Genomic DNA, 16,880 nt, shown 5'->3' on the forward strand with positions numbered 1-16,880 from the left:
TTATTTATTTGAGACATATATCTGAGAACAGATAAACACAAATGTCCACAATTAACATCTTTGAAGTTTTGAACACGGGCATTATTGTAATAAAGATTAGGTGAATTTAAATATTTTACTAAATTTTCAGGTGGAACACCTCCAAATGAATCAAACACAAATGCCTCATTGTTTAAATATTTAAGATAACAAATCCAGTGAGTGCCCTGATTTTTGTACTTATCCAAATTAACAATGCCACACTCTTTGTTGAGTGGTTGTTCTGGTAAAGAATCAGACATGTACACACCTCTAAAATGTTTGATGCCCAGTGGCTTGATTAAAGCTTCAATATCTTGGTTTGTAAGCGGCTCTTGTTTTTTTTAAACTTATTCATGGCTCTCTTAACACCTTTGCCTTTTTTCTCCATGGCCAGGTTATGGCGCTTCTGCTCATCTAATTCTGCCCTATTTTTCTTGGCATCTATTACTGTTTTTGCTATGGCAGCTGATCCCCCGGCCAAGCTCCCAACAGCCCCAAGTGCTGCTAAGATGGCAGGGATGGTAAATATGAATCCCCCTACATGTGATTTTTTCCTTGATTGTTGTAATTTTTTTAATTGGGGGGTACTAAGCAACAATTTCATACCATGGCCCTTTGCAATACAAGAGTTTTTTTTCTTGCGCTGCTTTTTGGTTAAAAGACTATCAATAGTTTTAAGAGATTTGAGACCTGCATAAGGTATTTGATACATAACACCCTTGGCCTTCATTGTAGGTTTATTATATACATATTAACAACCCCCACCCCAGTTTTTGTTTGGTGTTCATAGCTATGGTGGTTCCCAATGCTGCTATTTTTTCACTTAAAGAAGCATCTTTGCTTACAAATCTACCAAATGCAGCCTCTTCTAATTTCTTGTCTGCAACATGTCTCTTGTCAAGATCAGAATCTGTGTTGTATGCTATGTCATGGTCTCTACAAGCAGCGTCTAGGGGATTTACACCAGGGTCCCCTCTGTTTAATCTATGATCCAGTTTTGTGCCTGGACCACAATACTGATAGCCTGGAATGTGTAGTTCAAATGGCAGCTTGTTTATAATGTCATTAACCAAGCCCCGACCCTCAGAAATATTCCAAAATTTAGGTGGTAGAGTATTAATAATTTTTATGAGATATCCAATCCCCTTAGGGTCATTCACTATAAAATTAGACAATTTTGTGCTTATCATGTCCATAATTCCAACCTTTTCATTGTAAAAATTGTGGTTCCCAGCATTTTCCTCCCCAGCTATCACCAATAACCTATCTACAAGTTTCCTGACATCATCAACCCACACAAATTCTTTAGGCAGGGTGTTGTATTGTTTGATTCCACTGCCTGTCTTAATCTGTGACCATATGGGCTTGATTAAGTTGTTGTATTTTGCTCCACTGCTAGACTTGACTCTTTTTTGCGTGGGATCATTGTTCTGGTATAGAGCATCTGATTTTATTAATATTTCTTTGTAATGTTCATAATCTTGATCTGTATAGCTTCCAGGCCTTTTCCTAGTCATCAGTTCCCACAACCCAGGTGTGCCGGGGTACTTAACAAAAGCACCTTTTTCTCCGAGACGAGATTCTGAATAAACAATCAGATCATCCCCCATAAAAGTTACTCTGAAATTGCCAATTCTATGTATGATACTGCCATCAAGCTCTGTGTCAGCATATAAGCCAAACACCTCATCTTTGTTGTCTTTAGGTGTGGTTAAATATTTTTGAGCAAGAAGACCCAATTCAATAGGATCCTGAGTAGCTTCAATTCTTCTAGGAGCAACAGGACTAGGTGTATGAATACTGGAAAGTGGGGTGAATGGATAATCTAATATGTTCCTTGCAGCTACAGGTACAAGCTCTGTGATCAAATTTTGATTTTGCTCTGTAACAGTTTTGATATTCTTACCTAAATTATTAATAGCATCAATGACAGGCTGTTCTGTTTGTTTGTGTTTTTCATAAATTCCCCGGTTCTCTGATTTCCATCCCTTAAATCTTTTTACAAGATAATCTCTTAACTTAAGATCATCATGGTTATTTATTTATGTCTCAACGTCTAGAAAATCGTTGATTTTATTTCTGTATTTGCCAGTGTTAGGTGTTCTTGTCATATCAATTGTGACAAACCCATAACTGTCCTGGTTCCAGCACCTACTGCAAAACTTGGAAAAATTATTGTAGCTCAAGTCCCCACCTACATATTCATCATGTATGTGTTTGAGGTTGGTATGATCTTGATGAAACACACATATAAAATTGCTGTTGTCTCGGATCAGCTGCTTCGGAATTTTAGAAAAAGTCTGTGCCAGGTAGAAGCAATCAATGTTTTTGTGGCGGCCTTGTGTAAAGAAATTTCTAACCTTGTTTTGATTATCCAGTATAATGTCATCAAACACAACAACAGAATTATCGAGACATTCATGGAGTGGCTTAACATCTGGTTCAAAAGTGGCTATATCCAATCCATCATATAGCTTCATCAGCTGCTGATATTTTAATTGTTCCAAGCTCTTAGAGAAAACATACAAGTGCCTGTTTTTCCAGTCTAACCAGTTGGGTGCCAATAAAAAATTATCAACCATTAGTGTAGTTTTACCACAAGCTGATGGCCCAACAATAAGACATCTAATATTATCAGGCAGCAATTTTCCATTTCTCTTATTTTGTTGTTCAGGTTCTGGCAGCCTTTTTATAACATCCCAGGTGCTCATATTATTATTTTGTTTGCATCGATCCAGCTGTTTTCCGGATGACCCAGCCATTTGACAAGTAACTTGTTGCCTTTTCTGCGGATAATTTTTTCTATGAGATATGTGTCGGGCTGTTTAGTTTTGCTGAGCTCTTGTTCATAGAATCTGCCTTTGAGAATTTCTCCTCGGTGGTCTTTTATTATATAAGTGTTAAGGGTCCCGGGTTTAATTTGAACCACTGTAAATAATTCAGTGCTCCAGTTTCTTGTAAAGCCTCTCTTGAATAAGTGCTTATATTTGCTGATTCTTACTTGATCGCCCACCCTGTATTTGGCCTTTCTTGTTGTTGGCTGGTATCTAGGATAATAAACAGTCCTGATCAATTTTTGCTCATCAGATGAAGTTACTTCAGAGGGTTTCATGTTGATTGTAGAATGGACCGAGTTGTTATATTTATGTAGAAGTTCTGGAAGAATATTAATCCATTTATAATTACCTTGCAGGGTAAATTGTTTATACATAAGATTTTTTAGGGTTCTGTTGAATCTCTCTACAATTGAGGCTTTGAGATCACTGTAACTCGAGTAATGTTTTATTGACTGGCTTTTAATAAATTGTTGAAACACAGAATTATAAAATTCTTTGCCATTATCTGTTTGCAAATAGCGCGGTGATCTTCCACTCTGATTGATGATTGTCCTGAAGGCTTCTGTAACACATTTTCCAGTCTTGGATTTGAGTGGCACAGCCCATGCAAATTTTGAAAATGTGTCTATTACAGTGAGTAGATACTTGTAGCCCTTGTTGATTTTGTCCAAGTTTTTCAACTGTCCACTTGCTATTTCAATCAAGTCGCTCTGCCATAAATCATCTATGCCTTTTGTGACTACTGGGAGTCTCTTAAAATTATGTCGGGCTTGTCTGTGTAATTCATCAACAATAATTTGTCTAGACATAATATGTAAACAAGAATATTGCAACTATGGGGTGTTCAGCAGCTGATACTGCAGGATTTTCTAAATATAATTTGTCCCCTATTTGTATTTTAAATTCCAGAGAGCCATCATCTTCAACATATGCTGTTTCTAATGTATCGGGGTCTGTAAAATCCTCTAACTCTACACTGGTGATTTTTGGTTTGTTGTCAGCATTTGTTATTGATAAGGTGGGGTAGTGGTGTGCCTGTGGTTGAAGCCAATATTTGATCTTGATTGGTCTCAATGTGCCCCCAACAAAAAACTGGTAATAAAATTGTGCAGGGGACAGCATATATATTTTGCCACCTGGTGTAAATGGTGAATCATATTCTTTGTTGGGGATGCTGTACAATTCAAGAATTACTGTATGTTTTGGATTCTCGATTATGCCTGTTATTTCTTTTTCTGCTGTAAGCAATCTGCTTGTTACAGATTCAAGGTGCTCATTGATAGTCCTAACAACATCATCATGGCCTGGCTTGATTTTTATGTCCACAACAAGTTTCTTGTATTGTTGCACTATTTCTTGTAGCTGGGTGGCAAAAACAGACAGAGCATTTGCTTGATTGGATTCCATGGTCCCTAGCTGTTGCTTGATATTAGCTACAATTTGTTGCAAATTTTCAACAACTGCCAATTTTGAATTTTGAGCAGTAAGATCATGGACTTGTCTTCTGATATCCTCAAACAAGGCATGCAGTTCATTAATATGTTGATTGGTTGGTAGAGTGGCAACTGTCTGAGTGAGTTGTTTGATCTCTGCCTGGATATTCTTGATATCTTCTGATTTCAATATCCTATTCACAGCCCTCTTAATATTTTTAAGTTCCTGTGATGTAGGAAGATTTGATACTGTATTTTGCAAAAATTCAAGTGCCAATTTCACATTGTTTAATTCAGAAGCATCAGCCACATTTTGCATAGCATTTTGGAGCAGGGCTATATCTGCCTGAGAGGGTGTTGATTGTTGTAAAATTTCAAGTTTTGTTTGGATATCATCTATCAAGTGATGAAAATGAGATAGTTCAGATTCAGTGTTGAGGTTTTCAAGCTTTGTGATTTGTTGCTGGACACTGACAAGGGTGTCTACAATTCCAGGCAATCGGGATTCTAGTACATTTGCCAAATCACTTTGCACTGCTGCTATTGTACCTTCAAGATGGGTTATGGAACTTTGAATTTTTCCAAAATCTTCATATGTTTCAAGTTGCAGCTTAATATTTGCTACACTCCGAGTTATTGCATTCAAAGCATCAGAAGATGGCAAGTTGTTCATAAAATTTTCAAGTGTCTCAATTTTTTCTTTAACCTCGGCTATGGCATTGTTCAAGGGGTCTAGATTAGGTATCTGGAGTGATTGAATCTGTTCTTTTAGAGTGGAAATCACTAGATCAAAATCTTCTTGTGATTTTATGCTTTTGACAATTGTTTGGAGCTGTGTCTGGACATTATTTATTTGCTCTTCCAATTGCTGTTTCAATTGCTCAGAGTTGTTAGCCTGGGTCTTAAATTTGGCTTGAAGAGCTGCTACAGCTTCTTCTAAACTTTGAAAATTATCTAATGTAGCCAGGTCAGTATATTTCTGAAGCAGCACTTTGAGTTCAGAATCAATTTTAAGAAGAGGGTCCATGCATTGTGATTGTAAATTTGTAATTTCTAATTGAAGACTGGCATTCAGTGTGGTTTGTAAAGCTTGTAAATCACTTCTTAATTTCTTGACTCTGACATCAAGCATCAGAATCTCATCACTGTGATCTTCATGTCTTGTATGGCCAAATATATCATTAGGCATTTTTGTTTTAATGGTTATTTATTATTGAATATCTGATTCTTAATTCTATAAAAAAAGGTATAAGCTTGTCATAAGATCCAGGGACCTCAATATATAAGCAGTCACCAGCAGAAACAGTATATACAGTGCCAGAAATCATGTTTGAGTGCTTAATTCTATAAATATTTCTCCCTACTGAAATCTTGACATCACCCTCAGGGGTTGTAATAAATTGCAATTGACCACCTACAGGTAATTGGTAATGATTTAAATTATTGTTAAATATGTACAATATTTTGCCCGTTTCATCATCAACATCTGTAAGTATACTGTTCAGATGAATAATTAACAAGCCACTCAGTTTAGACAGCATATCAGGAGAGGCTTGTGGTGTTGGCAGATCCATAATAGCCTGTTTTTTGAACCCAAATAAGTTCATAGGCATGTTTATTTATTTCAAATCATGCTCTGTAATTGGGCATTGATCCCCATTTTTCAAATCACAATGCCCCCAAGGTAAAGTATGTATGCCACATGATAAAATGCATCTCTTATCATCATGTGGGTCCAGAGCCACTTTTCTTACAATATTTGAAGTCAATAAGTGATCCTCACTCTGAATTCTATTTTCTGATGTTCTGATTGAACTCTGGGATTTGAGGCAATTTTCATAATCTTCAAATTGGAGATCTTTTTCAACAGTCACTTTGCCAATACCCTTGGCCTTTTTGGCAACTGCACTACATGTTTTAAAACTGTATACCTTGGCACTTAACCCAGCAAATTTCACAATAGCATCACCACATGTCTCATCTTTTAACTTTCCAGGCACCTTTTTGTTGTGGGGTTGAATTCTTGTATGTTCACTGGTATCAAAGTATTGAAACAATTCAGGCTGTGCAATATCTTGATAAACATCTTCTGTTTGAATATCAAGAATAAAACTATCCGTGTCCATGTACATCAATTTTATATTATCACCATAAAAAGGTTTCAGCACATCATAATAGAGCTTTAACATATGTAATTTGGCCAATTCCAATATCACAGCCCCTACATAAATAGGTTTATCAAACTTGATCTTTGTTTTCTTCATGTTGAAAAGTGCCATGTGCTCATCATAAATTCTTCTATAATTGAAGTTGGGCTTTGCAACCAATTTTTTGCTCAGGCTGGGGTCAGTAATTATTTTAACATCGGTATGTTTTCTGACATTTTCAATTGTTTTGCCATACACAGAATTCACCATCAATTTAAACAAGGCCTTATCAAATTGGCTCTTTGCAGATGTTCGAAGCTCCGTGTTTGTATCAATGTATGCTTTCAACCATCTTGAGTGCCTGAACCTCAAAACTTTTCCAACTTTGGTCACTTGAACACCATGTTTCATCAGGAACTGAAGGTTTTTGTAATATATGACATAGCCCTGTTTCGGCTCCAGAGTCATCATGAGCTTCTTCTGTTTAGAGCCAGGTGAGCACTGAACCTCGGAAATTGGGGGCAGATCAGAAAATTTATTGTGCAAATCATCTGGAATTATCAGATCAGCCTCTAAGAAGAGGCCATAGTCACTGTCATCAAAGTCCTGAAGATCTTCAATATTGAAATCTTCAACCCATTCAAGCCCTGCATATGGCAGTTTTTGCATCATGGCGTGACCATAGAGGCTGTTTGCATCTACATACAGTATAAAATTTGATGGCCGTGCTGGATCATAATCAGGCATATATTTGTTATTTGCTCTGGCATATCTCTGGGAACATTGCACCATGCCTCCTCTTATACATTGTTCCATAAACAGATACTTATCTTGATCGTGGATCAGATCCAATTGCATTTTAGTGTTCAAAAACATTGAAGACCATGCTAGGCCCGGGGCACTGTAAAAATATACTGGGTCCAGTTTATAATTTTGCATGGAAGATTTTCTGAATGCCTGCATTATATCAGCTGAGAGGGTCACATCAAGTTTCAAATATGCCATGTGATAATCACCAAATGCCTTGCATTTTAAATTGTTCCACACCAATTGGGCATGGTGATAATCTTCATCAGTGATTCCAGATCCTCTGATTTTGCTGTAAAACGCTTCTTGTGGTGGCAGGGAACACTCATCAAATTTAGAAAAATCTGTAACATAGTCATATGGATATACACCCTTCCGCCTAATTAATTTCAGGTCCTGATTTGGAAACATGGTACGTGTGATTTTGAATTGATCATCAGGTAATTGAGTGGCCAGTGTAGGCAGGCTAGCTGATAAAAATCTGTAAGAATCAAGAAATCTAATATGAATAGGAACACCATCAACTTTAATTATCTTGCTAATAGATATATATTTCTCATCATTTTCTGCTAAAATATTTATATTCTGCTTGTCAAACCCCTCGTATCTGATCAGATGATGGAAATCATAATTGGATGCTCCATGGCAAAATATGGGGACAAATCTTGGTCTCTTGATCTGAATATTGCAGCTATTACACAGGGCCATTAAGAATTTACCATCTGTATGAGAATGGTGATGTACCTTGATATTTGTATCTGAAAATTCACAATCACATACCGGGCATTTTTCTGCATTGTTGAAATCTTCAATCTGTTCCTCTGTTAAAGGCAACATAGGCTTTGATTTTAATAAAATATTAGATGCTATGTCACGGCACTCATTTTCTATTCTATGTGCAAATATTTTGATGGCATCTTCTCCCATGTATGAATATTCTTTAATAACAACACCATCCCGTATAACCATAAAACAAAAGCTGGAAGGTTCATGTTGCTGGTATGGTGTAATTGAAGATTCTTCTGGATCTGGGCTACAGAATGCAAGAGGTTTGAGGTTCGATTCAAAATCACAGGCAATATATACTGGGTGTTCCAACAAGGCTTCAAACTTTTTGAATTTGCAATTTTCACTTGGATTGGGCATCACCATATGAACAGGTTTATGGTTCCCACAGTATTTCAGATGCTCAATTAACTTATTTTTTGCAATTTCTGCATTCTCTTCTCGAACCCCCTTCACCATTTTTTGACCATCAAATACAGTTAAGCATCTTCTGCACAACTTAAATATTTTTTTATATTTGTCTAGTTGTGTTCTCACTAAAGCTTCAAGATTATGTATCAGAGTATAATGATATGTGCCATCCCCTTCAATTAAGAGCAGATCAATCGGAACAGCAGATTCATCATCAAGTGTACTGATTCTGAGAGGTGCTATCGGGCAATTGCCAGTGGAACAAATAAATACATTAATAGATAATTGTTCGCCATTGATGTGCCTGGCTCTTTTTTCAAATTTATCAATATTCTGAACAGACATTGGATATTCTAAACCCTCCATTGCATCTTCAAAATCATTTTCATGTTGTTTGTAATAATTTATTCTCTCAGGATGCCTTGAAACTGGATACAAAGCAGCTAATATACACCACAAAAAGCATTTCTGGTCATTATTTTTTATATTGACCACGGCTTGTTTGTTTTTGATATTAGCAGGTAATGGCAGATATGTGGAACCTTTTAATGGGCTGAATTCAGAAATATTAACATATAACTTGTGCGGAGAGCCGCATAGGCTCCATCCTGACTCTTTTGCCGCAAATTCAGAGTGTTTCATGTTCAGTTGATCCATCAATCTGCTTATTATTGTGTCTAAATTTGCGTTTGAATATACCGATACAGTTTCTGTTATGTGGGGCTGTGTAAATTTTGTGCCATTTGGTTTCTTATATTGAGTATACAATTTGAGGGACAGCTTATAAGAGCCATTTTGTGCATTAAGAATTGCCTGTATATCAGGTTTTTTACTGTTCAAAAAATTCTTAATTCCACATCTTGGCTCTGATTCAAAACGGTGATCCCTTAATTGGCCGTTAAAACTGCTACGGATAGGTGCATAGCGTGGCTGCTTTGCAGGTCCAGCATTAACAGGTGCTTCGTGCTTCCTTTTCAGACCAGAAGTAGATGGTTGTGTTGATGATTGTGCAGAGCAAGTATCTTTATGTATATATGTGAAGTATTGCATGTTATATTTTCTTTTGCATTTGGGGCAAATTTTTGTGGGAGTTCTGTATTTGTCCGGGTTACAAATTTTTTGGTGCTTGGCCCAATTGGGGCTGGATATATTTTTATTGCATTGATTACAATATTTTTGACTTGGCATTTTTGTTGTTGTTTATTATATACAATTTCCTGGGATTCAATTCAAAACTTTATACTGAATAAAAAAATATCAGGTGGATTCAACACTGTGCTGTGTGTGTGTGTGTATGTGTGTATGTGTGTATACACTTAATATTTTTGGCTTTGGTATTTATATACAATTTCTTGGGGTTCAAATCAAAACTCTATGCTGAATAAAAATATCAGGTGGATTCAACACTGTGCTGTGTGTGTGTGTATGTGTGTATGTGTGTATACACTTAATATTTTTGGCTTTGGTATTTATATACAATTTCTTGGGGTTCAAATCAAAACTCTATACTGGATAAAAAAAAGCAGAAATAGGGCACAACTTGGCCACAAATAGACCGGAAGTAGGCAAACCGGAAGTGGACCGGAAGTAGGCAAACCGGAAGTGGACCGGAAGTGGACCGGAAGTGGACCGGAAGTAGACCGGAAGTGGATATGTGTGGGTGGGTGTGGGTGGGTGTAGGTGGGTGTGGGTGTGTATGGGTGTAGGTGGCCTAGTTTTAGGTGTGGGCATCAAGAGGGGCATATTTTTGACAGGTTTATGGACAACAATCTCACAGAAGTGCCTTTTGTAAGTGTAGACAAATCAATCTGAGAAGGGTCATACTTTCCGAGAAATTCCTGAGAGCTTTTTTACAAAAATCTTGGATTAGTCGGGGTTTCCACACTAGAGCAAAAAGCTCATATGGCCATGTTGAGCCTGTTTTAAGTGTAAGCAAATCTGCTCGAGAAGGGTTCATACTTTCTACACTTGTAAGTGGTGCTGTCCCTACCACAAATACCACTACTTCCTTGTCTAAAGCCTGCTTGGTATTATCCTATTATGTTTTCTGTTATTGCTGTTAATCTTGTATGTATGATGCTGGTCAATATTTTGTAAGTTGTATTAAGTAACATGATGCCTCTATAATTACTACACTCTGTTTTGTCACCTTTCTTGTGTATTGGGCACAATATTCCATTATTCCATGCTTCTGGTATGTGTTCTTCTTGCCAGATTTGTTTTATCATTTTGTATATTTCTTCTATCATATTTGGTCCAGAATATTTTAATATTTCTGCTGTTATTTCATCTTCTCCTGGTGATTTATTGTTTTATAGATTTTTTATTATCTTCTCAACTTCTTCTCTTGTTGGTGTTTCTTCTGTGTTTTGTTCATCGTTATTTTCTATTTGTTCTTCTCTATATGTTTCATTGTATAATTGTTCTTGGAAGTGTTCTGTCCATCTTTCTTGTACACTTTCTTTGTATCCTATTATCTCCCCGTCTCTCCTTTTACATCCTATCTCTTTAGGTTGATATCCTTTATTTATTCTCTTTATTGCTGCATAGTACTTTCTAATCTCTGACTGTTGACTAAGTTGTTCTATTTCTGGGATATTCTTTCTTATCCATTCTTTTTTCTCTTTCTTACATAAATTATTTGCCTGTTGCCTTAGTTCATTGTATTTGTTACAACTGCTTCTTGTTTCTCTTTGCAGCATCTTCATTCTTGCAACATTTTTTTGGTTAATTATTTACTGACATTCTCCATCAAACCACTCTTTCTTCCTTTATGTTTTCCCTTTGCCTATTACTTCTTCTGCAGCTTCTGTTAACACTTTTTTTTAATTCTTTTCCACTTCCCTTCTATTGTTTCTTCTTGAGTATTTTGTTGTAACTTATTTTTAATTGTTGTTTGGTAATTCACCTTGTTTTCTTGGTTGTCAAGTTTTGTATAATTCCATTTTGTTCTTCGTACGTTCTGTTTGATTGGGTTATTGCTTAATCTTGCTCTTAGTTTAATTTTTATCAGAAAATTGTCTGAATCACAGTTTGGTCCTCTTTGGCTTATTACATCTATAATTGTGGAGGAGTGTCTCTTATCTATTAATACATGATCTATTTGATTTACTGTTTCATCGTCTGGTGATTTCCATGTGCCCAAATGTATCTCCTTATGTGGAAAGAAGGTGCTTTTCATTACCAACCTATTTCTTATTGCGAATTGTGTTAGAAGTAGGCCATTTTCATTACTGTTTTTGTGTAGGGAATGGTTACCAATTATGTCTGTGTCACTATTTCTCACTCCTATTTTTGCGTTGTAATCACCTGCAATTATTATGATGTCATATCTTGCTATTTTTTCTATTGTTCTTTCTATTTGATCATAGAATTGTTCTTTTTCTAGATCTTCTTTTTCATTGGTTGGACCATGTACCGACAGTATACTAATATTTTGGAATTTACCCATGATTCTTATTTTACATATCCTCTCATTGATTGGTTCGAATGATAGAACTCTTTCTCTTAGGATTTTTGTTATTATAAACCCTGTTCCATATTGTCCTGTTTTCTCTTTTGTTCCGCTATAGTATACGCTGTAATCTTTTTTGTCTATTTTTTCATGTCCTTGCCATCTGATCTCTTGTAGTGCTACAATATCAATTTTGCGTTGTGTGATTACATTGGCTATTTCTTGCATTTTACCTGGTATTAACATTGTTCGGACGTTCCATGTTGCTATGGACCAATCATGTACCTTGTTCTTGCCTGGTTCGTCATCTGTGTTTCCCATCCTTATCCGAGGCTGATGTGCAGGTTTCTTAACAAGTTGCTTTTTTACGAGGTGAGGTTGTCAGCCTAACGCTCAACCATTTTAACCCTTGGAGGGGTTTTTCTGTTGGGGTTTACTCCCCTAGATGGTCGCCTACCAGGGTTATGGGGCCATCTCCCCATGTCATTTGATTCGGGTTTCCGTCCCTTAGACCAGTTGCTTTCACTACAGCTCTTGAGCCTGGTCCGCCCTTCTTTTGCTAGTTTTGGTCCGCCCCGGTTTCCCGGTACCCTCCATATCTGTAGGGCGTTCCCATATCCGCCACCTAGGGAGGCGCCCGCTGGAGGACTAGCAACCCCGCACGGGAAATCAAATCATTGCATAACTTAAATCAGTGCTAGGGCATAACTAGACATCGTTATTCCGGCGGACTAATCCAGGTTATAGATCAAAGTATATTTTATCAGACAAACAATAGTTCATTGAAATATATTTGTACCTTCAGAAAAGATAAAAGGGTTCGCACAAAGAAAAATTATTCACATTATGCTTAAAATCCTAAACGATAAATTGTAAAAGGCAATGTAGCGAAGAAATAGCATGAGTATAGTCAAAGTATTAATTAATCTAACCTTTGTAATTGTCATATTGTCGCAATATGCCATGGAATGAGTGTATGAATGAGAGAGAGAGAGAGAGAGAGAGAGAGAAAGAGGGCAAGATGTACTGTTTATTTATCTGTGCTTTAATATATGTGTATATTCAGAACCACCTTAGCACTATGTCACGTCATTTCAGGTGCTTGAAATCAAATCCTCCTAGTTTTATTCTTGGTAACTCCGACTGCAGGCACTTATCCTGACCGTATTATAATTCATGTAATGTTTAATCCGCGTGACAGGTGTCACGGGGAGCGATTCTGCGTTGTTGCGTTGCTTTGTCGTCGTCGCTCAGTTCAGTTAGTTTAGTCAGTTTGTTAATTAAGCATCGTAACAATAACCAAGAGGTTTTACAACAGGTGACGACATCGGTTACTTTCGCTACTTTTTTCTAGACTGGAGGGGATAGAGAGAATTTTAATCAGAAGATTTGGTGAACGGATTACCCGTGCACGCAGATGTATCTTTTAAAACACAGAGAGAGGGGGGACGGAGGTAATACAAGCAGAGAAAAATGGTGGAAGGGAAAAATAAGACGTACAACAGCAATAAGAAAAGGTGAAAGAAATGCAAAGGAATTCGGGAGAGGGCGAGGGAATATCTGTGTGTGAAACTCAAACTTTATATCTGTCAACCCTAATTGATCAGTATTTGGCTCCTATCCAGACGGTCAACATTTTCTGGCGCTGCGCATGAAAGAAGCCGACTGCGCTTAGTACTGTATTTCATTTTATGAAATGATTGCACTACTTTATGTTTTCATTTTTGACCATAAAATAATTGGTACAGGTTAAGAAAAAGTTGGTACATGAGATCATTTCATCAACAATCAGATGCAATCTGAATATTTTTTTGTACGTATGATACGAGAACAGTGGCGGCGCCAGTATTAAAAATGTAGGTGTTCTTAGGAGGCGTGGAATGAAATTTTAGGGGGTGTGATGTTGAAAATAAATAAAACATGCATTATTTAGCCATTACATCAAATACCAATGAACATTTAATAGGCTCTTATGAAAATATGCCAATGAAACTGAAGACTACTAGTGACTTGTTTCAGTTTTGTTTGTTTTGGCCACTACAAGCGCATGTTTTGAAATTTTAAACGAACAAAGCTTGTTTATGCAGGCCAATGAAAGAAAGGTCGAAGAAAGACAACAGCCACTAATAATTCTAGAGACCCCCTAACAGAGGAAAGCAAATGCAGGTTCTCTTTCAGATTACGATCAATGAGTGTTGTCTACAATGACAGCTGTGTTAGTCCAATGTGACGATAAAGTTTTAGTAAGTCATATATAACGTAACATGGCAGATGCGGAGGATTAAGGGGTGGTGAAAAACCCCTTCGCACCTTCTTCCCCGCACCACCCGTGCATGAGAGCAAGAAAAGTTTGGTCGAAAGCAGAAATATATATATATATATATATATATATATATATATATATATATATATATATATATATATATATGACATTTTGTGTTGTATACGATTTCATTGTTCATTGTGTGAGCTCCGAAGCATGGAATCTGAGGAAGCAGATGCAAATGATTATATTCTTTCGGCGTCAGAAAGTTGCTTTCGCATTAAACTGAAGCGTGCGTGAACTTGTCAAAATTATCAAAATATCGCTCTTGTGTAACTGCTACGACAGATAAGGAGCCATCGAACAATGTGGGCATGTTTGGCCGAGATAAAGAGCTGCTGTACATACAAAATTACTGCAACAACACTGATCACATTTCTTTTCAGTTAGCCAACTATTCCTCTTTTGGATTAGCTGCAAACTTATTCAGTAGACTTACGTAATTACGTGCTATTTAAATATTTAAAATAAGTGTGAGCCAGGATGGATCGAATTCGAAATCCTGATTCCATTCAAATTCCGGATTCCCTCCGAAATCCAAATGCCCTCCGAAATCCGGATTCCGGATTTGGCCATCCTAATATATACCTGATAGTAATACACAAAATTAAAAAAAAATGTGAAACTGCAAATGCAGAAGACAATACTAATGATGATGATAGCAATAATAATAAGAATAAGAATATTAACATACAATTCTACCTTACCTATTATATGATAGGAATTATTAAATAACGTTCTTTTGCATTTCATGCAGCTCTGGTGGTTCGATTCATCACTCGAAGATACATAGGGGAATACGACCCCAATCTGGAGAAGGTATACACTTTACACACGGTGTTTGACAACGAAATGGTGTACTTCGAAATTCTGGACACAGCCGGACAGCCTCACGTGAGTACATAGCTTATACGAAAAACGTTTTGTTTACTGAGTTATACGTATTTATCTCCTTTCCAAAACGTGGGAACGTAATTTTCACGAAAAAAAAACGTTCCTGTTATTTTTACCGAATGGAGTCATTATTTACGGCTTACAATTTTGAAAAGTTTCAAATGCGTAGCAATTTCATCCCCAAGCGAATTGATCTTTGATTCAAATCGCAATTATTTCCTCGTAATCCCTTCGCTCGAGAGAAGGATTATATGATTTTCAACCACGAGAAATGATTGGATGTTGAATGTGTTCATTCCATATTTTGTCTGATATGATTTATTTTCCCTCAGATTTGCAATTCTTCTCATAAATTGTTCTCAATGCATTCCATACTTCAATCTCACGATTTCCGAAAAAAAGTGTTTTCATTATTTGTTCTGCATATCCTATCATTTATTTCAGCCTTCCGACTCTCTTCCCACCCGACTGTTGATCCTATTATGATGGAATGTTTGTGAGTTCGCATTTTCAACAGACACACATTTATCGACGAGGAAAAGTAAATTAATCCACGCACATTTTTAATCATGTGAACAATGTCTACAGAACTGTATTCCTGTAGGCGCATAATCCTCAAGCATGGACAATACACACAATGGGCATAGTAGAAATCGAACACCACTGATATAAAACAATCGCCTTTCTCCTTGGCGGAATGGTTAGAACACCGCGCTTACGACGCCAGGAGTCCCGGGTTCGAATCCCGGCCACGGCATAGGTATAGATGTGAGCACGGGGGTGTCAGGGGTACCTGGGCACACCCTAATGTTTCCTAAAGAAAATAAAAATGTAGAACTACCATTAATATAATGAAAATAATATATATGTAAAAGAAAGTAAGTAGTCCCGTTTCAATATGCACTTCTCTCTCTCTCTCAAAAACAGAGTGATGTTGTTTACTATATAATAATCTGTAATCACGTAGTAAAGAAGATGTATTTCACTTTATGAATTGCCCAGAGCTGCTCCACAAATCGCCCTACAGTTATCCTCTCCCGATCACAGCCTCGATTCCTAATGCAACCTTCTTAACTCACAAGGCTTATTTCTTTATTTACATTATACTCATAACAAGAAGATTGCAATAACAATCAAAACCGCGCCCACAACTAAAAGGAATGCAGACCGATTTATAGAAGGGCTCTGTGCAAGTTATAGACCGATAATGAAAATGGTTAAATCACGTCAAATACTAATTATGAGAAGCTGTTTTTGTCGAGTAAGGTGGACAAAGATTTGTTTTACGATTTATCTTACAGTGCACCACTGAAATCCAAAGCAGATAATAATACCTGAAAAACATACTTTTATATATATTTTAGTCTCTGTCAGCTGTACTGCGATAGGCTTATGTGTCCTAATTCAGATTATTGTAAATTTTCAGGTAAAGTACTTGTAAATCTCAGATGTTACGTAGAATTTGCTCACCTCTTAATGGTAGTGATACTTTTTACCTTTTGAAGTTTATAAGTTCAGTAAATGATGAAAAAATATTCGCTGGATGACAAGTATTGTAATTAGATCAGTGTTGTAAAAGGCACTACTGTTGTCAAAATACCAACTCTGTATAAACATTATGTGGTAGACATTTATGTGCTGATTTGAAGCCTTGGACTGGAAGGGAAAATCTTTCGAATTTCACTTTGACTGCAGTGCATAATAGGGTTATTAGATAAATCAAAGAATAAGAACACATTATTTTCTACGTTGTATGTATTTTAATCG

General features: G+C 36.7%; 1 protein-coding gene across 1 annotated transcript in view; it reads left to right on the plus strand.

Moving 5' to 3' along the window:
- Positions 1 to 16,880, plus strand: part of LOC145989159 (ras-related and estrogen-regulated growth inhibitor-like) — a 232,727-nt gene that overhangs the window by 103,108 nt on the left and 112,739 nt on the right. Inside the window, exon 2 of the mRNA XM_083124452.1 lies at positions 14,977 to 15,113. Within this exon, the coding sequence (XP_082980578.1) occupies positions 14,977 to 15,113 (137 nt within the window). The remainder of the gene's footprint in view (positions 1 to 14,976; positions 15,114 to 16,880) is intronic.

This window comes from Lepisma saccharinum, chromosome 6, assembly GCF_977018435.1.
Source record: "Lepisma saccharinum chromosome 6, izLepSacc3.1, whole genome shotgun sequence".
Taxonomy (NCBI): Eukaryota; Metazoa; Arthropoda; class Insecta; order Zygentoma; family Lepismatidae; genus Lepisma; species Lepisma saccharinum.